The sequence below is a fragment of the Paralichthys olivaceus genome, chromosome 21, assembly GCF_024713975.1.
Source record: "Paralichthys olivaceus isolate ysfri-2021 chromosome 21, ASM2471397v2, whole genome shotgun sequence".
NCBI lineage: Eukaryota > Metazoa > Chordata > Actinopteri > Pleuronectiformes > Paralichthyidae > Paralichthys > Paralichthys olivaceus.
In genome coordinates this window covers 5,872,241-5,897,050 of record NC_091113.1, presented here as the reverse complement: position 1 = coordinate 5,897,050, position 24,810 = coordinate 5,872,241, and the positions used below count along the sequence as shown (strand labels likewise).

The following is a 24,810-nucleotide window of genomic DNA, read 5'->3' as shown; positions in this document are numbered from 1 at the left end:
AGCACGAGTCCCCCCAAATCCCAGTTTAGTAAAGCACCCCCACCCTACACACACACATGTATAGTTCATAGTTTGATGTCAGCAGGAAGTGATTTCCAGACGTGGATACTGGCTGGTAGTGTTACAGATTCCTACAAGAAGCTGCACACTGTTTCTCTTTCTGACAGACTTCATGTACAACACATATCATTTTTTGCTTTTTGCTCTTTGCTTAACTCTCGAGTCAAAGTCATGTGTCAGTTTGGTGAGAAGCTGTGTTGCTGATTTCCAATTCAGCGAAGGAAAGCATCAAGAGTTTCAAACATGATCAGACTCAACCCCCCAACATCTGGAGAAATGTAACACAAAAGATCATTTACCTCCAGAGTCGCCACCTGTGTGCCCTCTACGTTGATCCTAAAGGAGTACAGGTGCTCTGGGATGGGGTCGGGCAGGATGCAGCAGCCCTCGAGCGTCACGGCCGGCTGGCTCACTTTGTGTTTGCCCTTGTCCTGGTAAAACCACAGCTGACCGTTCTTGATGAGACACCAGCAGGTTCGCCATTGGCTGTTCACCAGCACATTGAGGTAGCCTGACGGTGGGGTGACATTTATGATTTATACTGCAGCCAGCCACTAGATGTCACTAAATCCAATACACACTGAACCTTTCTTTAAAATTGATACGGAGCCGAAGAGAGTTTGAAAATGCCATTTTCAGAAACGTAGCAGGACGGCTGTAGCCTCAGCACACGCTTTGAGACTTCGGCGTCTAACTCACCTGACGTGTCGACACATTTCTCCGGACTCTCCAATGAGGAAGGTTTTTTCTTGCCGATGTTCATGAGGTTACTGAACTTCAGACCTGCACCGTATTTTTTCTTCACTGTGTAGAAAAGAGTTGGGATGTTTTTTATTTTTAGATTTTTGCTTCGGATACAGAACTGTGGATAAAACAAAGTTTTATCGGTTAAACTCACCATCTTTGTTTTCCGATGTTTCTGCGTGGCTGTCTGTGCTGCTGCCGCTCTCTGAAGCCACAGAGTATCTCTCGCTCAGCTCTCCCTGTGTGTTCACATCTACGTTTTAGTCGTTTAGAGGGCATGTGATAAAAGCTGAGGACTGGTAATTGGATTGTGGGATTAACAGGAATTTAAAATTAAACGTACCTTGGTGCAGATGAGCCTCGGGGAGTCAGTTACCGAGTGCTGGGTTTCACAGCTCTCTAACGGTTTGGGGCTGATCTCCTGAATCACCTGATGAACGTTCAGATTTTTAAACACAGCGATCACTCGAGTAATAACGCTGCGTGGTTTGAGTTTCAAGGAGCTGAGACATGTTTGGAACAGCTCACCTTCAGCCACTGCACCGTCTGCTCCTTGCTCTGCAGGCCCAGCACGATGGCCTCCCCTCCTACAGGTGTGATCTTCAGCTTGTGCTCTTTTCTCTTCAGCTGCTTCTCTTTGTAGACGAAGCTGCAGCCCAGCAGACTCACATCCAGCAGGGGCGTCTGCTCCTTGGAGCTCTTATAGCACTGAGGGAAGCAGCGATAACACTGATTTAAGATTGTGCAACAGTGACAAGGTAAACATACGGTGATGAAGTTCGCCAAGAGAAAGCACAGCAAGTTACTCCATGTATGGTTGTATAGAAAACTCTCTACCTCAGACTATAATTAAAAATGCATGACATTTCTCCACTTCCTCGCACTATCTAGAAATGAGATTTGGCTTCCATCCATCTTTATTTACAGTCTACGTCTTTTTCCCACCTGCAGACGTTGGTCTTTGATGACACACAGCTGTTTGGCCCACTGGCCGAGCCACTTCTTCCTCCACAGGAATGCGCAGATCTGAGCGTCCTTCATCAGCTCGATGGACGCCTCTGCCGACGGCCACTGGTGCTGCGCCGACGGTGACTTTCCTCTGGTCACTTCGTCCTCATCGTAGGACTCGTATGAGCTGCTGACCACCTCGCCGTCGTCTGACAGCGAAACACAGTGATGTAAGGAGAGAAGAAATGATGAGGCGTTATTTCCGAGTTCATATTTGCAGTGCAGAGTGAGTTTGAAGGAGTGCATGAGGTTAATGCCTGATTTCTCAACCGTGATCAATGTCTTCGATGGCAGAGGATTTCCTCACATTTGAGTAGAGGCAGGATGAATATGACAAGTTAAGAAATTAAGGAAATTGAGATTAAGATGGAGCCAATGACTGATGCTTGTCACATGTCTTGACTTAAATTGGTTTCTTTACATGCAGGACATGGTTCATGATCGACGATGGTGTGTCCGTGCACAATAAGACTCTGGCCTCAAGCAACGGTAAGACAGAGGCATGCACACAAACACACGAGTCCTGTGATAGAGAGCTAGCTACCCCTGGTGATAACGGCATAGACCACACTGTCAGAGCTCTGCACTCGCATCCAGGGCCCTGAGAGGAGGCCAAAACAGTCCAGATTTACACAACAGCAGCAGCAGGAGGAGGAGGGAGAGGAGGAAGAAGATCAATATTGGAAAAAATAGTTTGAAGGAACTGAAAGAATAATAATAAATGAAAAAGATAAATAGAAGCTCTTTGGGCAATATCCATGTAAGGTTATTCAAAGTAATGTTTATTGCTTATGAGGTCGTGTAAAAAGTAGCAAACAACCCCTAGAACATGTCTGTTTTATAACCGTATTATTGAGCAGATACATTTACTTATTAGGCTCAAAATACCTCACTGCACGATTGCAGCCAGATAAAGTGGTTGTAGTCTTTCAGCTCATGGTTTGTCTTGCAGTGCGTGAAAACCACATATATTTTTTGTTGTTGTTGTGTCAGTTTCCCTTTTTGTATCTATATCTCGAGCATCACAGTTAGCGTGACCCCTCACAAGTTTAGAACATGGGTTGGAACATAAAGCAAAGACAGCAAAATATCACAGATCTTATTTGCCTTCAAATGATTCCAAAATGTATGTTTAACGAATCACAAAATCTATTTCCATGATGGAACAGTCTTGCTTGGTGAGTGAATCTCTCATGGTGACATATCTCTTAAAAAGGAACGTGTCTTTTACAGTCGACAGTGCGACAAGAAGGATTCAGAAAATGCAAAAGCTCCAAATCACGTTTAAATTCACATGATCCAGATTTGAATCTGCAGCAAATTGAACACACTCATAAATATCAGGTCCCCTAAACATGCCAGGTTTCTGTCATTAAGCATCCTTCCACAAAGTTTCGTTGTAATCCATCTTGTAGTTTTTGCGAAATCCTGCTAAATATCAGACAGAATCGCAGATGAAAACTGGCTGAGGTAAAAAAAGTATTACATCTAACAATCAATATGTGTTTCTGTGAAACAGGACGAAGAAATGCGACACTGAACCACAGCTCTTACCATTCACAGTTTCCTCGTAGGGCTGCGCCTCCTCATAGTAACTCTCCGAAGTGTCTATAGAGGCCGGAGAAGGAACTGCAGGTAAGGGGAACGGCTCCCGACCCGCCATACACTGACAGATGAGAGAGGGATGGGAAAAAAGAAAGGGAGAGAAAGGGTGAGGGATGATAAGATTATGACCAACAACTTGTGTACATTGAAGCAGAAAACGCACCCACACTAGCACATTATTAACATGTGTCGTCCCCCCCAGGCTGAAATCGTGTCTAATCCAGCTGTCACTTCAGGAGTAAGTAGGGAATTCCTCATGTAACCAATCCTCGTCTGACCCGGTGCACTAGAGAGTTATAAGTTTGCCTTCAGGGAAAAGTGTTTCTGTGTGAGCATGGAAAAAAGGGGGGCATGTATTTATGTATATATATATTATATGTGTGTGTGTGTGTGTAAGCGAGTGTGTGTGGCCTCAGTGGCTTTCCTGAAATCAATCAGCAGTCTGGCTTCACTTCTGTCTTCGTCTCCTGTGTGGTAAAGACCGTCTGTCTGTCCCCTCCCATATGAATGGAAACCACCAGACTTCTCTGCTGCTTGAATTCATTTAGAAACTCCTCATTACTTTTGGTCTATATTCAACTCAGAGTCAGTAAATCAGCTCCACACAGTAATTGAAAAAATAAAACTCACTGGAGTCTTTGAAATAGGCAATTTCTATTTCTCATTGATAAAATGAAGAATTTCTTTGAACACACCATAACATAATCTTAATCTGACTGATAGTAGCAGTTTGGATTGTCTGAATCAGATCTTTATCTTCAATATTCACTTTTAAACTTTTAAAATAAGAAGAATTCTGCACAGAGTTTGGTGTATTTGGTTCAGGAAGCCGGGGATCGTGTGTAATATCCACCGTTCAGTTGTGTTTCAGGTCAGTGAGTGGGGCAACACAGTCAGAGATTGCTGGGCTGTTTTTTTCTCTACATGAAAACCACTTCAGGCTCACTTATGTAAGATTCGTTAAAGTCCTCTAGTGGAAGTATTGCCTCACAATCATGCCAACAGAAAGGAAGCACCGGACGTAAGAGTCACCAGGATCACTTTTAAAGTTTGGAATGAATTTCCGAGCAACTGGCTTTACTAACCAGTGTCTTATAGGATGGAACACATCTGGTCACTGCTCAGAGTTCTAGAGTAAATACCCCTGAAACAACCCCACCCCCTCTTACCTTGTTAAAATCCTTCAGGAGTTAAGATATTTTTATTGGGAAATGTGAAATCATGCAGATTACTCAGTGTGTATATTACTACAGAATGTTCCTGGTTCTGAACTCATAGATAGGTTTCACTTGAAGATGGATTATTGCCTCATGCACTGTGTTGAAATAAAAACTTCCCACTTTTTCCCTAGAAAACTAAAATCGTCTCAGGATGTGACCACACATCTCAAGTCATCACGCACGGTATCTTGTGGCAAGCAGAGGCGGATGCAGGTTTTTGTCTCGGTACACAATAGAAATGAGATAAAATACCAGTTCGTCACTATACAAGTGAAGATTTTTATCTTTATCAGAGTGAAACGTAATGAAGCAACGAGATGGACGATAAGGAGGATTCCTCTGAGGCCAAAGAAAGAGATAAATAAAGTGACACGTGACAGGAAGGTAAAAGAATGTCAGATATTCTGTTAATGTGGCACTCAGTTTCTATGTGCAGTGCTTCTTATATCATATATTCATACACTCAGGAGCAAACTGAAAGAGTGGGGTTCAAACTACCGACTCTGTGGTTAGTGGATGACCCTCTCTAACTCCTGAGCCACAGCCGCCAACTAATACAACAATCAGATTACTTCTACCAGCGTAAAAATGGAAAATAAAAATAAATCAAAAACAAGAATTAAATCCCATTTCACTTAATCAAAAGAATAATTCCATAAATTGACGTCGGAGAAGTCTGACATTGTCGGATATAGTTTTTTTTTCCTCCAGTGAACTCTGTGAAACCCTCTGAGTTGAATGACAAAAAGTAAATTCTTAACAATGTCTAATGTTTGCCTCCCACCTCTGATCTGAACACGCTGCCTGTATTCCTTCATTTTTACTTTTATTTCCCTGAAGGCTGTCGCATTCTCAGCGAGATCACAGGAATATGAAATACATCCCTCAAGCGGAGACTCATATATCATGCAAACCAAGCCTTTTGGGAGGGTGTGTGTGGGGGGGGGGGGCTCAGTGGGAAAAGTATGAGCTCTTATACAAAGTCTCACATTTTAAAAGTATCTCACATGATCAGCTTCTCTTCAGTGCGGGGATGACTCTGCAATCGACTTTGGGAGTTTTATCGTGTCTGGTGTGTTGCAATGTTTCGTCTCTACACATGAAAAAACGAATAACAGCAAAGAGGCAAGCTAACATACTGTGTTTGGTGGATACCAGCCTGTTGTAACCAACAACAAAATACCATCTGACAAACAAATCGTATTTGTCTGTATAAAAATCACAAAGTCATGATTTCGCTGATGTGGCCCATCAGAGACAGCTGTTTAACTCCCAGCAAACAGGGAATCCCCTGCATGGAGCGCTCTTCCCACCATATCGCTTCAGCGCAGCAACACATTTCCAGTAACGCAGAGCAGATGCAGTAAGCTGTCATAATAACAGGCGTCACATCATGTGATGAGATTTGTTTGTGTGATTAACCCGGGTGCCAGAAAGTGACGAAAAAGGATCTACAGAGAAATGGGTTGGACGGAGATGTTATTCATGCGGTAACATCAGTTATACATTATGGAGCTGTTCAAGATTTTACACAATGCAAACATCAGCAAATACACACATCAGAACATAACATGGGTTATCATTTTATATCTTCAAAAAGATGCAGTGATAGATAGATAGATAGATAGATAGATAGATAGATAGATAGATAGATGCTTTATTGATCCCAGAGGGAAATGTAGGTGTATCTTTGATAATGTCCTTGATTTGGTTCACTTTACTTGTCACCTTTGTTTTTGTGTTTATCAAATCTATCGTCAGTGAAGGAGTTTAGTTATCTTGGGGTCTTCTCCACAGGTGAGGGTCAGATAAAGCTTGAGCTGGACAAGAGGCTCAGCTTTCGATTTACCTGCCGAACTATGTTCCAACCCTCAACTACGGTCATGAGCGCTGGGTAGTGGCCGAAAGGACGAGATTGCAAAAACAAGCGGCCGAAATGAGTTTTGGCTGCTGGGTGTACGGGCACAGCCTTAGAGATAATTTGAGGAGTTCAGACATCCTTCCTTTGGAGGTTTACTGGACATGCCCAACTGGTAGGAGACCCACATGGGTAGACCCAGAACTATCTGGAGGGATGGTTTAAACCTTACCACAGAACAATACCAAGGACAATATAAATTATAAAAGTAGGATATCCAGCAGATTCTATCTCATGTCACTGACTTTAATTTAACTTGATCCTAATCCGCACGATGCAATACAATATGTTGTTTTTGTATAAAGTGACCAAAAATCTGGACGTAATCCATTTCAATGACTATTAACAGAAATGATTTGACCCCAGAAGTACAAGAGACAGCTACACGAGGGACTTCTGAAGAAAAAGTGATTCTCCTGTGAAAATGACTCTGTAAAGAAAGGGGTACAGTCTTTCACAAGACAGTACGAACAGCGTAAACTCCTCCACGATGAAAAACACAGTGGTCTAGGGCATCTGTTATTAATTAAAACAGTGAGCCAGGCATTCCAGAGCAGCAGCAGCAGCAGCCCCCCCCAGACCGAACCACCCACCCACCCACTCTTATCTCTATCTCCTTTCCTTTTCTCTCTCCCTTTCACTCATCTCGAAAAAGTTGTCTGTTGTTTGGGCTGAGGCTGAAGAGAAGGTCTTCCACAGACCAGCTGGACCAATATGAAAAAGAGAAGGGAAGGGAACATGCCAGGTGTTTGTCTGCGAGCGTAATTTTCTTTTTTTGCAAGTGCTCCAACTCTGTAGAAAAGTCTCCCCAGCCCTTAAACCTTTAACTTTACACACACAGCCTCACCACAGAAACATGGGGTAGAAGGAATGGATCGTGGAGTCGGAGCATTAATAATAAAGCGAGGAGGAGGTGCTGGGGGGTGCAGGGGTGCGGTGCTTTGAGCAAAGAGTGGGAAAAAGAGCCCTAAAAAACGAACAGTCAGAGGAACATGGAAAATCCCTGGTTCCCATGCCAAGAATCCAGAGCAGCGAAAACACACACACACAGGGAGAGAAAGAGAGAGAGAGAGAGAGAGGGAGAGGGAGAGAGGGAGAGGGAGGGAGTCGTCCCTCCATGACTTCAGAAGACGTTACATTGACTTACATTCATTTCCTGGAGACATAATCTAACCCTAACCATAAGTACCACTTGCCTAAACCTAACCGTGGCCAAACTTTAAAACACGTCTTCACCTCAGAGTTTAATGATTTATGTTATAGGGACCTGCTCTTCCCCATAGGGAAGATAAATGCCCATAATGTGACTGTGTAAACAGATTTAGGTCCCCGCAACATGAGTAATGACCACACACACACACATACACACACAAACACACACACACACACACACACACACACACTCACAGAGGAGAAGGTAGTAATAAAAATAATCAGCTTTGGTAAACAGGATTCCGAAACACTCGCTTGGCTGTTGCTATCTCTGCACCAGCCGGAACTGGTCAGAGTTTGTAAAGCAAAAAATGGCATGAATGGAAATTGAAAAAAAGACAGTAAATGTCAGTTGTCTGGTGGGAGGCAGGGAAAAGGAAAATATAAAATTCACATGACACACATTTTGCACATACTGTATTTATTTTCCAATTATTTTTACTTTCTTGGGAACTTGACCTTCTCTAAACTCGTCATACTTTTGCTTTCAGATCTTGTTTTTCCACTATTGGTAGGTATGAATGTTTACAACTTAAATGTTTAACTATAAATAAAGATGACCTACATGTATAAAACTAAAATAAGTTTGTAAAACATAACTGGATTTAAAGGGGTAAGTGATCATGAATAATTCAGCACATGCTAGCCAATCGTATTGTGGCCATGATAATGACCAGTTGCCGGCAGCCACATTACCACTCACTGTGCATGTCAACAGTATTCCGTTCCCTGCCTGACGCTTGCAAGTGGCACAGCTGCTATCTATAGCACAACTCTATTTTCAGACCATGCAGACAGGACGCAATGGAACTCCCACAAATCTTAATTTATCGTCCGGTTCTGGGGGGGAAATGGCAAATTTTCATCTGAGTCACATGCTGTATTGTCACTTGAGAGCCACTTTTAGGAAGAATAAAGGCTGAGGTTTAAGAGATCATGGAATCGCTTGAAGGCCCGAGAGTCAACGAGGATATTCATGTTGAGAATGCGACCCTCGGTCAGGAGGACGGGGAGCATCGAGCAGGCTGGGTGAGAGTGAGGGTGGAAGAGAGCTGGTTCACTGTGGAACGCGCCTTGCTGGCGAGGTGCAGCGACTACTTCTGTGCCCTCTTTCAGTCTGGAATGAGAGAAAGTCACCACGATGAACTCCACCTGAAGGGAGGAGTGCATGCAAGGGGGTTTCTCATTGCCCTTTTGGTCTGCAGGGGAGAGATTCCCACCATCAATGACCCGGATGAGCTCACAGAAGCGGTGGAGTGCGCTGCGTTCCTGCAGGTTGGGTGCTTGGTGCAGCATCTTTGTGACATTATTGATTCAGACAACTGCCTCCTGCTTTACTACGTTGCCTCCATCTTCGGGGTGCATACACTGCTCCATAGCGCAGCTCTTTTCCTGTGTGATGCTTTTGATGATTTAAAGGAAGTTGCAGAGAATTCAGTTCCTGAAGAGCTTCTTCACTATTCACAGTCATTTTCTCCTTCTGCTTATATTGCTATAGGCACCCACTCTCCTTCCATGGAGCTTCTGCACGACTCCTTCAGAGTTGTCTGCTATCTTGATGAAAAAGAGGGCGAGTGGAAGCATTTAACTAACCTCCCAACTCTCTGTAGCACCTCCATGGCTGGTGTGGCGGTGCTCGACAATCGCTTGTATATCGTAGGGGGAGTTTACGGTTACGGTAAGGACACAGTGGACGGCAGCTTTTGCTACAACCCAGACTCGGGGGTCTGGACTGCTCTTCCTGGACCCCAGCAACCAAGATATGACTTCACCCTGCTGGGACATGAGGGCCGACTCTATGCCATTGGCGGCGAATTCCAAAAACGGATAATTTCTACAGCTGAGAGTTACGACACTGAGAAGGGAGAGTGGACGTTTATACAACAGGCACCAAGACCTGTGGCTTCTGCGGCCTGTGCTGTTGCAAGACGGAGAATGTTTGTTTGCTTCTGGAAACCACCAGACACCACAGATATCTATGAATATGTTCCACTGAAAGATGAATGGAAACTTGCCACCACAATGATCAGACACCAAAGCTATGGCCACTGTATGGTGGCACACAGGGACAATTTGTACGTGATGCGCAATGGGCCTAGTGATGACTTCCTGCGCTGCCTAATGGACTGCTACAATATCACTACAGGCCAGTGGACAGCCTTGACCGGACAGTACATCAACAGCAAGGGGGCGCTGTTCACTGCAATGATAAGGGGGGACTCTGTGTTCACAGTCAAACACATGCTAACTCTCCAATACGCCATCACTGGAGATGGATGGAAGCCCTGCAGGCAGATGAAGGGATTTCCAAAGAGCGGTTCACTGTGGACGTGTTTACTCAGACTTCCCAAGACGGGACCAGTTATACCACAGCTGGATTCAGACGGGAAGGAAGAAGAAATGTCTTTGCCAGACACGTCTGAGGAGTTTGTGGAAGCTACGCCGCAACTGTGAAATTACAGCACAACTAAAAAACAACGCAATGCTTTTAAGGGTTACTAAAATACTTGATGATTGTGGAGACTGCAAAGTGACACAAACTTCCTTCACTTCAGTGCATTTCACTTTCACATGCAACCCTACACAACACACACACACTCACACACACGTACACATGCTGACACTAAGCGTTTGTTCTGATTAGCAACAGCTGCTACTGTAGTTTATATTGGGGGAGGCCGCAGTGCATGTGTGTGAGTCGAGTTCAAAGGGACTGACGGGATGTTCTAAACCTCTCATTCTCCTTTTTTTCCTGAAGTCACACTGGGCCAATTCAGGAGCTGCCGGCCAACCACTCAACATAAAACACAGATCTCTCACACACTTTGTGTTTGTTGCGCCATGAGTGATTAAATACCTGTTTCTGCGGGAGGATACATTTCACGTGGCCTCAGGGTTGTAACTGAGGGTACGTGGGAAATGATTTTGTCTCGTACGGCCACGGACTCCTTTTTTTTAAAAAACCAGTGGAATTCTCTGGCAACATGTGATATCAATCCATAGTCCTTTATTTTGAATACTTCAGGTGCTTAGTGATGTTAATGTTCTCTTTGTAACAAAAAACCCCAAATACTGCCAATTACATTTAGAGTTGGAATTTGTCTTTGGGCTCCTTTGAGTTCAACAGTCCAACCAGGGTGGATTATTCTATTACCGTTCCCACCGCACAACGTTCACACGTTAATCGGTGGAATCAGATTAGTAATTACTTACTGTTCTGGGGGGTGGCAGGTCAGGGAGGCTCTTCTGTGGGACAGGAACACATTTTGCTGCTTTTCCATTGAGCAGGATATCTGGTCTGTCGTCTAGATCATAAAGAAATTCTGGAGTCAATGCAAGTTACAGAATTCAGAACCGTTCTATTGTTTTACCTGAACATTGAGACATTTTGTATAAATTCAAGAAACTGGTAATGGTGCAAGTTTGAATTGAGTCTGTTTTGTTAACCAGCTCTATTTTTAAATGTCCCGATGTGTCCTACACATGTCAATGCTTCCTACTATCCCCAACGCTCGCTGCGAGCACAAGACCCTTCATTGTAACAGTGACCACATAACCCAAGTCAAGCATTTGTATGGTAGCAACAACCCTATTATACAAAACACACATCACAGTACTGGGGAGAATACAAATCAAGAAAATTAAAGGAGACCTTGGATAAATAATAAAAAGACTATGGTTTTCAGTGGATGTATCCTCAAACCAAAAGTTAGTTTTGCCCATGTCCCATCCTCTAACATGGAGGGGGTTTATGATCTATAGCACAGCTACCAGGGTTCAAAGAAAGTGCTTCGGCTTCACTTTTGGGGCGCTGTTGTGTTGGTTTATCTTGATCTACCTCTTGGGGATGCTTCAACACCCAGGCTGAGATTTAACATCATCACTTTATTTTACTCTCACTATGATTTTGTCTGTTTCAAACATGAACTTAGCGAGACAACTTCTTTGAGCTTTCAACAGTGTAAACAGGATGCACAGGATGTCGTTTGCAGTTATGGACATTTAATGTGTTTCTGTGTCTTCATGACGGTGGGAAACAAGTCAAACTGACCTAAGGCAAAAGCTTGTGATTGCATGTGCTGTAGCACTGCCATGACAATATATAAAATAATTGTCCTTTTTTATAAACAATTATTTGATGGTTAAAAGAGTCTTAAATGTTATATTCTCTTGCAAGAGAACTGTGAGAAAATGTTCTTGCAGTCCAAGACATGTTTGCTGATTAAGAAACCTCAAACCTCACACCTGGGCCTCTGCTTTCCATCAGTCCTTGAGAAAGGAAACCTGTGGCTTTGTTAGAAACGCTGCTGAAAATATGTGCATCAAGTCTAGCGCTCATTCAAACCACATTCTTTCTCACTGTCCAAACAAAACGGGTCAGTCTAAGATGGTGCACGCAGCTCTGAAGAAACAGGCAGGAAATGGTGAGTGAGAGGAGGGTGGGGGGCCGAGGGGGGCTGCTTGTTGTTGCAGCTTATTCTCATGTCTGCTATTCACTTGAATCATGTCGAATTGAGTATGAGATGCAATAACGGGTCGGACCACCTTGGACAGCTTGAAAATTCCAGTTGGAGTCTTTTTTTTTCAATGTTTTATTCCACATAAGGTTCAAAGCGAAATAAAACTGAAATAACAAAATTACACACATTTTTAAATCTGTATAAGTATTAAAGCTCTAGCTAAATGGATGTAAGTGTATCAAAGTACTTGCAAATATACTTAGTTCGAGTGTAAAACTTTTTTTTTAATACACCAGGCCTGTGTGTTTTCAATGTAAGAATAAAGTCTTCTGCTTTATAGATTTCACACTTCAGATAAGAACCATTTGAAACTCACACCTTTGTTGTCTTTCTCGCCAACAATCACTTTGTTCATGTAGATGTACTCCTCATCAGCACCTGGATGTAGACAGGAAATGTGGTTAACAGTGGACTTTACTTCACCTTAGAACTCAGGAAACAAGAAATAGCTTCTTAAATGTCACCAGATAAACATTAGTACATGTATATATATATATATATATATATATATATTGATAATGCTGAAAGAAGAAGGTGATTGGGTGAAGAAAGAATAGAACTTTCCAGAGTTGTACAAACGGCTGCGCTGCTTTGGCCCATGCACAATTCTCTGGTCTAAGAATCATTAAAGCTTTAAATGTACAGTGAGGAACACAAGAGAACTGCTGTCTCTGTAAAAACCCTGGACAGGTGAGGACCCAGCTGTTGAAACATCAGGGTTTTCCCAAGACTCATTAAAGTATCTTTGACTCCCAGAACCCTCTGGATTTTAGGATGGTCAGGCTGGTGCACTGTTGCATAGACTCGAGTTAAAATAAGTCTAATTTAATAATGACATACTTAGGTGGTCGTAAATAGCACTGAGACAGACCTCCCCCAACTACACTCACAAGAGGAACATGGGTATTTTACTTCCAAAACAATCTGCTTGTAGCACCGATGGAAAAATCTGCCTCCACCTTAGTGCCAAACAAACTTTCATCATGTTTGTCAAAAGACCAGGATTAAAGGAGAAGTTCACCCAAACAAGTGGCCCATTGTGCAGACAGATGGGCCCATTATTGACACCCACTCTTACCGTGGCAGGCATTCATCAGGCATTAGTCAGAAAACACAGATAGAGCACTGTATAACATCGATCTTTGAAGTTTTAGAATATCGTACGATGAAAGAATGCAGCTCCTGAACTTGATCCATCTGCTGAGGTGTCTAGACGTCCAAAGAGTTTACGCTTTTATCAAGAATATGACTGGGGTTCAGTTATGAAGTGTGCCTCCGCTCAACATCTGCATGGAAGTTATCGTCACAAACAAGCACAATATATATTTTTTCCATTTCCATTTTTCCTTTATATTCAGAGACAGCACTATTTAATCAGAGTGAAAATAATAGAATTTTATAAATATAAGTATTATTATTATCATTACATATTTCTAGTCATAATTGGGGTTTCCTGTGATAGCAATAAAAGCCCACTGAGTGGGAAATGAAGTGCTTTACATGGTCGGACGAGTCGTGTCTCATGTAAATATTTACAGGTCAGTGTTCGTGTCTAAGCCAATAAGTGGAGATGCTAAAACCACATGTGGCGTATCAGTGCTGAAGTCAGTCAACATTGCCGCATAAACAGTTTGAACGAATGTCTCCTCTCAAACAATGAACCCTGGACTTTTGGCCCAGCAGAATCCAGCCAGTGACTGAAACCTGCTCTGGAGCTGCAGCAACGTTTTTGAGGAAGGTTGTTTCACTGACTCAAATATTTCAGCTGACTAAGATTGTATCCTGAGAGGAAATCAAACAAAAGTCTAACCTTGGGTGATACTCTAGAGAAGGTCTTCCCTTTGAAATAAATATCGTGTGGTGAAATCAAACAACAGCAGAGTGAAACAATGTTTTGCCTGTACAGTGAAACCAGATTTTTTTTTTTGGGGGGGGGACAGAGATGAATTGCTATTTATAAACTGCTTCTCAAAGGAAGTGAGCATCCCCCAGAGGATAAATGCAGCTTCGGAAAAATGATACAGCCTGGAGCCAGAGGAGGAAGTATGCAGAGACGAGTCCAGGAGCTGAACATGGAAAAGCCTGACTGCTTGTGTGTGTTTCAGTGTGACTGTGAGAGAAACAGAGGAAAACAAGGAAGCAGAAACTCAACGTTGTCTCTTTCAGTCAAATATCCTGTATGCTGCTGTTATTATAACGCAAAAGCTCTTGGGTCAGGTCATTGACCTTATTGACATTATTTCAATTATAATGTGTTTATATGAGTTGCTAAAACAATATTCCTTTCATATTCCTGTTTATGTGTTATGAGCTTTGCCCGATCGTGGCTCACATCATTACGTCCACTGTTCCATTACATCCAACGTAATTCCGCCAGGTTTGAAACCCCAACAAGAAATAGTTTAATGTACGATGCTACTGAGACGTAAACATATCTACATAATGCAACTAAAACTGGAACACTCCATCCACATTATTGCTTATTCCAAGTATGACCTTGCAGAAAAAGTTGTTGACATAGCAGTGTCTTATTCAGACTACTGTCCTAATCGAGAAGAACACTTATGTCCATGTAAACGGTCTGTGTCACTCATTATCTCCAATTCACTGTAAATCCAGCAGCTGAGGCTCAGTGTCAGACTGGTTCGCTGTTTAACTCACTGACTCCCAGGCTCCATAAATCACATCCGCTCACCAGCAGTTACCCCATTCTCATGTCGACTGTTAGAGCCAGTGGGTTAGAAAAATAAACGTGTCATTAGCTGTTTGACAGGATACTTTAACAGGCCATGCATCACTCGATGATGGAGCAAGAGGCACTTTGTCTGATTTAAGCCTGCTTGTAAACACAAACTTATGACCACAATCATTCACAGAATAAAAATGTCCATTTGATAATTTCGCAAGGGAGGTAGAGATATTTAAGTCATTCACCGCAAAGTGGTGTTCAGCAACCAAAATGGGATAAAAGCCCCCAGATGTATTAGTAAATACAAGTTTGAAAATATATAATTATTACATGGCGGTTACTGGGAGTTTAAAACAGCAGAATAATACCAGAGTGGGTCGTTTAATAGCTTCTCTCAGGCCGAACTGCCAACGATGAGACTTCATTGAATTGTGGGAAACGCAGGGCATGACCCAATGTTACATAAGGTGCTGACAGTTAAAGCTTTGGGATAGTTTAACATTTGTGGCGTTTAACCTCAACCTATATAGCTGTCATGTAATCTCAAATACTGCAATGTTAGGATATACAGTGGAAGGGTTGTGACTTGTAGATTACATATTTATTTGTCTTGCATTTACAACAGACTGTGTTTTACATGTATGTAGACCACCTGGTTGGCCTCTTGATCCATTGTGATCTGAGAGCTTGGAAATACATCCATCCATTATATTATATAGAAATATACAGAAAAACTGTGGGAGGAAGCAAGAGAACTTACGCGGACACGGGAAGAACATGCAAAGTCCACATGACCCAGGTCAGACTGGAATTCAAACGCTCTTGTTGTGACGCAAACTGTGTTAACCACTGCACCACTGTGCCAATCCAGTATGCATATCTAATTAAACACACAGATATACTCTTGTGTTACAGAGCTGGAATTCCACAGTAGCTCTGAGGTATTCTGCAGCCTTCGCAGGAGGTGAACGTCAACTCATAACACAGACCAGGCGAGATTTTATCACCTCAAGAAATGAGATTGTGTTACAGTTAAAAAAAACTGTGGTTATATGAAGGCCTTGGAAAATCAGAAATGCATTTGACTTTTGAACCATTTACATGAAAATATATCAGAGTCTTTTCTCAGTTTATATGTATTTACTGATTTGGGACAATTTGCAATATAATTACACTGCTAGAAATGTAGATTTACTAAAATAAACCATATTTTAACTGTTTTGTTGACTCCAACATTGTTCTTTTCTGTTTCAAAACTTTTAAAAATACATTTACTACTCATTTCAAAACAAGACGAACTGACTTCCTCTTCCCTCGAATGTTACTTTCCTCACATGCACTTTATGATGTGATCAGGTAGTCTGTTTCTAAACCTCCTCTGCTACCCTGGTTTTGTTTTCAGTTACAGACAATGTGTGGACATTCACCAAAATCTGTTTGAAGTGAGAACCAGGTCTGGCAGGATGATCAGAGTCTTTCCTTTTATTTTGCCATGTTTTAACAGTTGTGCTGGGAGTTCAGGGTTTTTTTTCTTGTGAAGACTGTGAGTCACTCCTCATACTTTACTGACTGGTCTGGCACATATCAGCAGAGCTCAGTTGATACAGTGGATGTTTTCCAGATGATAATTCATCTTTAGCAAACTAAGCTGGAGAGTTTATAGTCTAATCCACAGTTTTTTAATGAAAAATCTCCTTTTTTGTCGCTCTGTGCAAATACTGTACATAGATTTAAAGCACCACCCACTCATTGTTCCACAATCTACGCTTCTGAGTTTTTCCTCCTTACCGTTGGAGGCCCTGTAGGAATGGAGGAGATCGGACAGCAAGCCCTTCTGGACGGTGGCGTTCCCGCTCAGTGTCTCCTTGTCCAGGATGAGCAGGAAGCGGTGGAGCTCCATGAGGAGCTGGTCCAGCACTGGAAGCACAGGAGAGACAGACAAAAATAAAAACTCCTTTAAATGCCAAATGGTTTGAAACATGTCTTGGCGTGGAAGTATGAAAGAGATAGTTCACCCAAAAATGAAATTCACTCATTATCTACTCACCCGATGCAAATGGAGGGGTGGACAGCGGACAATTAGGCTAAAGACACAAAAGTAAATGATGCCGCTTCGAGATGAATTTGAATGTCGGGCTTACTGAAACTTGGATGACACCACAGAAGCAGATTTACTTTTTTTAATGTTTTTTTTACATTTGAAGAAGTGGTCGCCATTTACTCTAATTCTATTGTATTTGGCTGAAACTCTGTTTACCCTTGAAACCCCAAAAAGTGTTTTGTGGACTCAATAACCTCACCCACCCCTCCATCGGCATAGTGGTGAGGAGATGATGAGTGAAGTTTTATTTTTGTGTGAAGTATCCCTTTAAGAAGTATTAAAGCCATTGGCTTCAGACAAGGACTTCCCATCAGCAAGAACAGCCACGAGCAATAAAAAACCCTCCGCAGGTTTCCAGAAATCGTCAGAATCTTGTACTTTAATTTACGACTGAGGGCAGCGGGTTCAAGCTCACGATGTGTCTTTTACCGTTGCTTCCAGCCGCTGGTTTGTTAGCTGTTTAATTCACACTGGTTGCCTTCAGCGTTTAGAAGCTCCGCGCTGTACGCCAACATTTTACATGGGAGAAACTCTGCGGAGGTTTTCAGCTGGCAGCCGTGGATAAACATTCAGACTGTATATGTCATTCCCTCTTGTCTCTCTTGCGTTGGCTATTGACAGCTGTAGGTCTTATTCGAGGTTGTTTTGGGAGCCGTGTGAGTTTAGTGAAAGGTCAAGTCCAGCGGAGGGAGGAGCCCGGGCCCCGAGTCGGCGGGGCCAGTGTGTCTGGGTGCGTCCCACACACATCCTTCAGGGGTCAGGGCTGAGCTCACAGCCCTCATCGCTGTGTGGGGAGCTCTTTGTGTTTCCCTTCGCTCTCCCTTGGCCTCATGAATGGGCCCCTTGCTACAGAGGGCCTCAGTGTGTGAGCGCTTCAGCAGAAGATGAGACAGAAGGGAAGTAAAGAAGAAAGACTTTATAAAGGGAAAGGTGGGGCAAACATCAGTGGTGGTGTATAAAATCCCCCCAGAATGTATATCTGCCTCCCTACAGGTCTGTAGATGTGTCAGCTGAACCTCAGCCACGTTAAAAACAGACACTTGAAATCTAACAGCAGAAGACAGTCATACACACATTCAAGGTCAATTACCGAGGGAAACAGCTAGCCTGGCACTGTCCAATGGAAACAATCAAACACCTCTAAAGGTCAAAAGTTGACACGTCATGTTGTTTGTCGTTTGAAGAAGCTAAGTATTGTGTTGCGTTACTCGCACAGAGCGGAACAATTCATTCAATTAATCTAACTTAGTTGGTTAATTTAGTTTATTTAAAAGGTATAACATAAATACAGAGATGTTGAACATTCCTATAGATCATTTAATAGTTTGTTTAAAAATTAAAACAAAGTTTTTATAAAAACAAACAAAAACTAAAAATTTAAAACAATTTAAACTATAGAAATGTGAAAATCATCGCACTCTAGATCATCTAAAATCCTCTCAGCTATTTCAGCTACAACAACTTGCTCCTCTCTGTCTGAACTCTATCAAACCTGTCAGAGAGTCTGTTTAGTGGCTCCTTCCGGCTCAAACTCATCACTATGATCCAAGACTTAGAGGGAATACTGTTCATGCCCTCCCACACACTCCCACACTTTAAAAGTTCCAGGCAAAGGGGGAACTTTTTCTGCAAAGTAAGGTGTCAGAGCGTGGTGAGCTTTGCCTTCTCAGGGATGCTGAGAGGCTTTTTCTCGAACTAAAGCAAACTGTTTTTTTTAATGACTCCTACTCAAGCTGAGTCAACTTCAGCTGAGAGGGCCCCACATGAGGAGGACTTACACTATGGAAAACACACACACACACACACGCACACAGGGGATGTAAAGAAATTACAACAAGCTTAAACAATGCTCAAGACTCCGAAACGTTCACTCCTCTTTGTGTCGACATGTTGCTGTAACGATTAAAACCACACACATTGACTTTCATTTCATTTCTAATTGTTGTTTAGCTGCTAATGTTTTGGTCGATCGGTACGAATCTAAACATTTCTCCTGCTTCTCCTCCTTGTGTGTTTGCAGAGGTTGACTCAGATGGCCTTTCGGATTGGGGGACCCTGGGAAACTTAGTCAGCTGACAGGACAGGGAGGTCTGGAGCGGGCCGTCTCTGCGGGCTACGGGTTGGCCAGACGCCCACTGCACATCCAGTGAGCGACCGCAGCCTCCGCAGCATAAACAATCTCCTTCTGTAGAATGGCCAAGAGGAATCTGAGAGGCCGTCGGCCAGCCAGATTACTATTTTCTAACCGTTCTAATTGAAATCTAAATGCCAGGTAAGAATAAAATCAAGAGTCTGGATTTGAGTGAACAACAAGTTGAATTTGAAGTTGAACATCATCCACAAGGGAGATTTCTCTTCCTCATGCCGGAGGTTGTACTTCCTGGTTTGATCCATTACCAAGAAAAACAACTACCCTGTTGTTTGCTATACACACATGTTGTTTTTCACATAGTGCTTTGATAAGATAGCTGATCTAGACAGCAGATTTAAAAGTATTTACACTGCCTGAGGTTACAATAAAAGAGAGGATTTGTTGTCTGGCTGTCTGACCACTCATATTGAACTGTTGCTGTGTGTGAATGGTGACATGGTGGTTTAGGTATAAGTGGAATATAGCCACAAACATCATGGCAGAGATTAAACGTAACAGGTTCCTGCAATACAAAGTCTTTAATCAGTGTAAACCTGCAGTGTAAACCTCCTTATCTGTTCACCTTGTCTGACCCAGGCTGCGGTCGATGGAGGAAGGCTCACTGTTACAATTTGACGTTTTTATTCGTCCCTCAAACATAATGTTCTGTCCAATGAGAAGCAACGTTTTAATATCAACGATGCACAAAAAGTATATGTGTGGTTGTAAATGTGAAACCAATGAAAAGATAAAAGACGTCAAACCTCCTTGTCTTTCCAAGCTGACATCTTTTTCATCCTGAGTTATTTCTATTTTTACAGTTTCTCGCTCGTCACACACTTGAAGCTTTTACAAACATTTCCCAGCTCTGTTGTCACATGGGACACGGAGACACTTTCTGGATACTTTACTAGGTGACTCGGAGAAACGTTTCAGGAAAATATCTGGAGCACCTGACTCAGACATTTGTGTTCTCACACACTACGAAAAATGTTTCAGAACATTCAGTTAGGAGAAGGAATTTAACTTGAATCCTTCCCTCCCTTCTTCGAGTTAAATTTGAACAAATCTTCAGCGGAACAAGGGGGTCTTGTCAGGATCCTGGCAGCAGCGTTTCCTGCTCCGAGAGGCTTGAGGTTCTGCATCACCACTGACAGGCCGCCTCTCAGAGGAGACGAGCCCTGCAGGCATTTCATCTTATCAAACTAACGAGGCAGGCATGGCCTCTCGTTCTGGTCAGATTGCGTCCAGGTTAAATGCGGTTGCTGGGACACTGCTGTTACTTGGTGAGATCGCTCTGTAAACTGCCCTGGGTGAATTTAATCAGATGTGGAAGTTACAACCCCTCACAATATATACTCGTTCAGAGAAATAATGTCTGGAGCTGCATTTCAGCCCTGAAATAGAAACTAAAAGCAAAATAAAAGGCCAAGTATGAGAGTTAAGAGCATTAAAGGCCATTGGGACACCACAAGCCACCACAGCAGCTTCTGCGTGCCTTGTCTGAAGCTTTGTAAGAAGGATATGAAAGCTTTCCTCCCTTTTCTCGGTATATGGTGGAAACATCAGACATTTCTCATGTACTCAGTTGAGTTTTGAACTGGCACCCTGGGACAGTCACTGTGAGAAATGTTGCATATTCTGTAAATTTACCATCAAGTTGTCACCCACGTCCTCTAAATGGCAGAAACATCCCCAGATCTTTATGGATCTATCATCCCTCGCTTTTTTACTTTTCCTCATATGTGAATTAAACTTTCATATGTTGATGGTCTCATCTGTGTTTCGCCCCCTCCACATCCGTCCTACTTTCAAAACAGCTCCTCAAATCCCAACTTATCAATTCACGCTTCAGGAAATATCAAGTTTTTCACTGATGCAATATTTCTGATGCTTTTCGAGCACTTTTATGGCTTTGATAAGTGTTGGAGGATAAAAAAGTCAAATGGGTGGAGGGTTAAAGAAAACAAAAAACAAGATGAAATGTGAAATTTTAGCCTAATATTGCTTCCATCCGATGATGCAATAAAGGCAGTTGAAATGTAAGCTGGCTGGCTTGCTTGTTCAGCTGGGAGCTGCTGGTTGAGGTCTGTTTGGGACACTTCCTCTTCCCTCTGAATCACAGTCATATTTTGGGATGTGGTGCAGATGTTGAAAATAGTCACAGATGTGCTCGCAAGGTTTTCCTCACATCCAGTAAGTGAATGCTGCACTTGCTGAGCTTTTATACCGTAGCTTGTCTGTCGGTCGGTTTATCTACACCTGCTGAATTTCCTCTGCGTACCTGTGTGCCGGCAAACATCCATTCATCCGCTCATCCGTTCATTCAAGACATTTGTTCTCCAGATGCTGATCACAGTGGACGCAGCAAACTTGGCTGCAGGGGAAGAGCATCAAAGATTCAGATGTGGCCAGACGGCTTCTCTTGACTAATTCTGTGAGCCAGAGGCTACTTTTCAGACATGCAACTGAACTCAGGGCTTTTACTGCAAACCTCCCAGTAACGTGTCATGTCCGGTGAGCTCAAGGGAGAATAGGGAGAAAACTAAAAGAAGCTAAAATGAATAAAAAAATTCTCAGGATGAAACGTAGAAGACGCTAACGAAGATGTCAACTTGAAAGACAATGAGATTTGAGAGCTTTTGGTGATAAGAGCTGATGCCGGTGTTGATGTGCTGTAAACGAAAGTGGAATTTAAACATGATGTCCTTCCTCCTGCTGCTCTACTCACTCACCCGAATGTTCCTGACAGTTTCAGCCTCAACTGTCTGCAGCAAGCATTCTGTAAACTCGTAAAACTTTACAGAACAACTATCATCATTACTCTGATGATTACTGGCAGTTAGATTTCAGCTCCCTCGCTAAACCAAATGAACTGGTAAATGGACTTAATTTATTGTGTGTAGTGCTTTCCAAGTGTGAGCGACCATTCAAAGGTGCTTCACACCCACTCACTCTATACGCTGCGCTTTTCTTTTCACATTCTATCCACACATTCACTGTGACATTCACTTTCAATGTGAATGTCCCGAGGACACTTTGGCATGCAGACTGGAGAAGCTGACTGGGATCAAACCACTCTCTTTCAGGCTTGTGGACGACCCACTGCACCTCCTGAGCCACTTGCAGCAGTTTTAGTTTACTTTGATTGTCATTTAGTTTTGCAAACACATCGGCATCTCTACCAATTATATAGTTATTCTCTATGGGTTGGTTTATACTAAATGCAATTTTTGTAAATGACTAAGGGATAAATCCATTCAAAAAGAAACCACTGATTGATAGATGAACTAAACTCAAATTAGTTACTAAGACTATTTTTATCATGTGACTGATAACTACACTTAAAGGGGAAGTGCTGGCCACAAAGAGAATAGGAACCAGTGACCAACACTACAGCAATGAAAGGTTTGTATGCCTGCGTCACAGATTCAAGGTGCAAAAAAAAAAAAAAAAGACCACACCAAACCTCCAGGGGAAAACACGTGAACGACACTAAACGTCAGCTTCAATGTTCACAAGTGGAGGAAGGAGCCATTTATGATTGGTTTGTTCCATACTGGCCCTGTTCTGGTCAGAGTAGCTGATAAGTGGCTGATGGCAGCGCCTGAATAATGCGTCAGACATCAGCTTGATTGGTGTTTGTGCTGCATTGGCAGTCGCTGTTTGTCTGTCTCCCTGCAGCATGCTGCGGGTTCAGCTGTGGGCCATGCATGGATTAATCCAAGCTGTGTTTTGGTGTTATTGCCATAGAAACGTGAATAGAGAAAGCGAGAGTTTTGAGTTGATGACTTCAGAAGAAGAGTCTGTGTCTGATAGCAGCACTGGAGGAACTCTGGTGGTGACAAAAGTTGGAAGGGAAAAGTGTAGGAAGAAAGCAAGATAATGACATAAACATGTCTTTTCTAATTATAATATATATTATTATATATAGAAATGCTGTGAAACTATCAAAACGCTCAATCCACAGGGAAAAGCACACATACGCACCAGTTTTCAGAAAATGTGCCTTAACACGAGCCACTGGGACCTGAGTAACTTTGTGGATTTTGGGTCTATACAGTCAGAAACTAACTGAAGCACCATCGTAGTAAGGCATCACTCCTCTGTTGACGATGTGGAGGTGAACAGACACGAATTACGGAATCAAACTGGTTTATTTTGCTGCAATATACAAATTATGGAAACAAACTTTGCAGAGGCTAAATGGTTAAAGGGGTTTAATAATAAAACCTGCGTCATACTCATGGTCAGTTGGGGTCATAAAGGACGTCACAGCTAATCTCTTCCACTAGTGATTGGAAGCACTTTTCACTCTGAGGGAGGAAAGAGGTTTTGTTTGATCATGGCTGAATTCTCAGAATAAAAGTGCAGCAGCTCGTTGCAGTATTTTTTGATTTGTCAAACAGAGAACAGGAACTAATCACTGGGTTAGGGTTAGGTTGAAATGAAAATCTACAGTCTTGTCATAATAAACTACTGTAATGTATTCTTAGGATTGTCAGATGAAAAGAAATACATCCCTATAAAATATGCTTGAGGCGCGCTGCCATGGCACGATTAAATATTAACAAAGTTTGAGCAATTATTAGTCATTAAAAGGGAGAAAAGACACTTGAGAATCAATTTCATATGAGGGAAAAGATAAAAGAAAAGGAAGAATTAGGATTAAAAAAAGAATAGAAAGAGTGAAAAGGTGGAGTTACAGGGAATGTTCAAACACTAACACTAGTCTTATCCAAAATTCTGAGCCACATTAGGGTTTAAACTCCTACAATGGTGCAAATACTGTAGTTCACTACACTCAAGCTTCTCCTTTTTCATCAGCCCTCTGCCAAGACAATTGATTCTTGCCTTTATTCATCTCACGCTTCATCTTTCCCAAACCCCTTTTTTCTTTTTTTCTCCAGTCTTTCTTCAGATCTGTGCTGCGTCAGTCACACTGAGTCTTGCAGCGAGGCCCTAGGAGAAATCCAGCAGTTTTTTTTATAGCTGAAACATGCTAATGGGCTCTAAAATCCAAGTAAATCTACAGCAACTTTGTCTTGATTAGGATGCAGCGCATGTTACTGTAGTCCCTGCAGCGCAGACTAAAGCTGGAGGTTTAACGCTCTGGCTTAGAGGCATGATGAGAGGAAGTGTGTGTGTGTGTGTGTGTGTGTGTGGGTGTGTGTGTGTGTGCACCAAGGTCAGAGATGAGGGAAGTGAGAAAAGGAGCTATGTGGGACTTTTGGTCCACAAAAAGACTTTTACAAACCTGATAGAGATGCTACAGAGACACTGTCGTCAAAACTCAATGTCTGATATTAATGTGGTTCAATGATACTTTCAGCCTTTTCTATTAACTTTTTGCTTTCAGGTACTGAGGTGAACCACTAACACAATCTGTATGACAGTTTTGAATGCACTGGAATGTTAACAGTGATGAGAAAAACATTAGATGAGAGTTGCCGGAGAAAACATTTCTTAATGATGTCAAGCGATGACACAAATGGAAAGTGAAACTTTTAAATATCGTCTCTTAAAGCTGCTCTAAACTTTTTTTCTGTATTAAGATTGATGAACCCGTATTTTTTTCCACACAAGATATTTAAGCTTCACT

At 42.4% G+C, this 24,810-nt stretch overlaps 2 protein-coding genes across 2 annotated transcripts in view; one reads left to right on the top strand and one right to left on the bottom strand.

Moving 5' to 3' along the window:
* afap1l2 (actin filament associated protein 1-like 2) overlaps nt 1-24,810 on the bottom strand; it is a 32,280-nt gene that overhangs the window by 3,511 nt on the left and 3,959 nt on the right. The window contains exons 2-11 of the mRNA XM_020082656.2: nt 16,765-16,893; nt 12,606-12,665; nt 10,981-11,072; nt 3,367-3,478; nt 1,750-1,961; nt 1,333-1,512; nt 1,148-1,234; nt 959-1,043; nt 760-864; nt 360-571 (exon numbers count right to left, since the gene is read on the bottom strand). Of these exons, the coding sequence (XP_019938215.2) occupies nt 360-571; nt 760-864; nt 959-1,043; nt 1,148-1,234; nt 1,333-1,512; nt 1,750-1,961; nt 3,367-3,478; nt 10,981-11,072; nt 12,606-12,665; nt 16,765-16,893 (1,274 nt within the window). The remainder of the gene's footprint in view (nt 1-359; nt 572-759; nt 865-958; nt 1,044-1,147; nt 1,235-1,332; nt 1,513-1,749; nt 1,962-3,366; nt 3,479-10,980; nt 11,073-12,605; nt 12,666-16,764; nt 16,894-24,810) is intronic.
* On the top strand, nt 8,558-10,354 carry LOC109626588 (kelch repeat and BTB domain-containing protein 13). Its single transcript, XM_020082657.2, has one exon. The coding sequence runs from the start codon at nt 8,704-8,706 to the stop codon at nt 10,219-10,221; it is 1,518 nt and encodes a 505-aa protein (XP_019938216.2). The 5' UTR covers nt 8,558-8,703; the 3' UTR covers nt 10,222-10,354.

Bases quoted from the DNA above. Each gene is read 5' to 3' on its own strand.
- LOC109626588 (XM_020082657.2), top strand. From the start codon at position 8,704: ATGGAATCGCTTGAAGGCCCGAGAGTCAACGAGGATATTCATGTTGAG.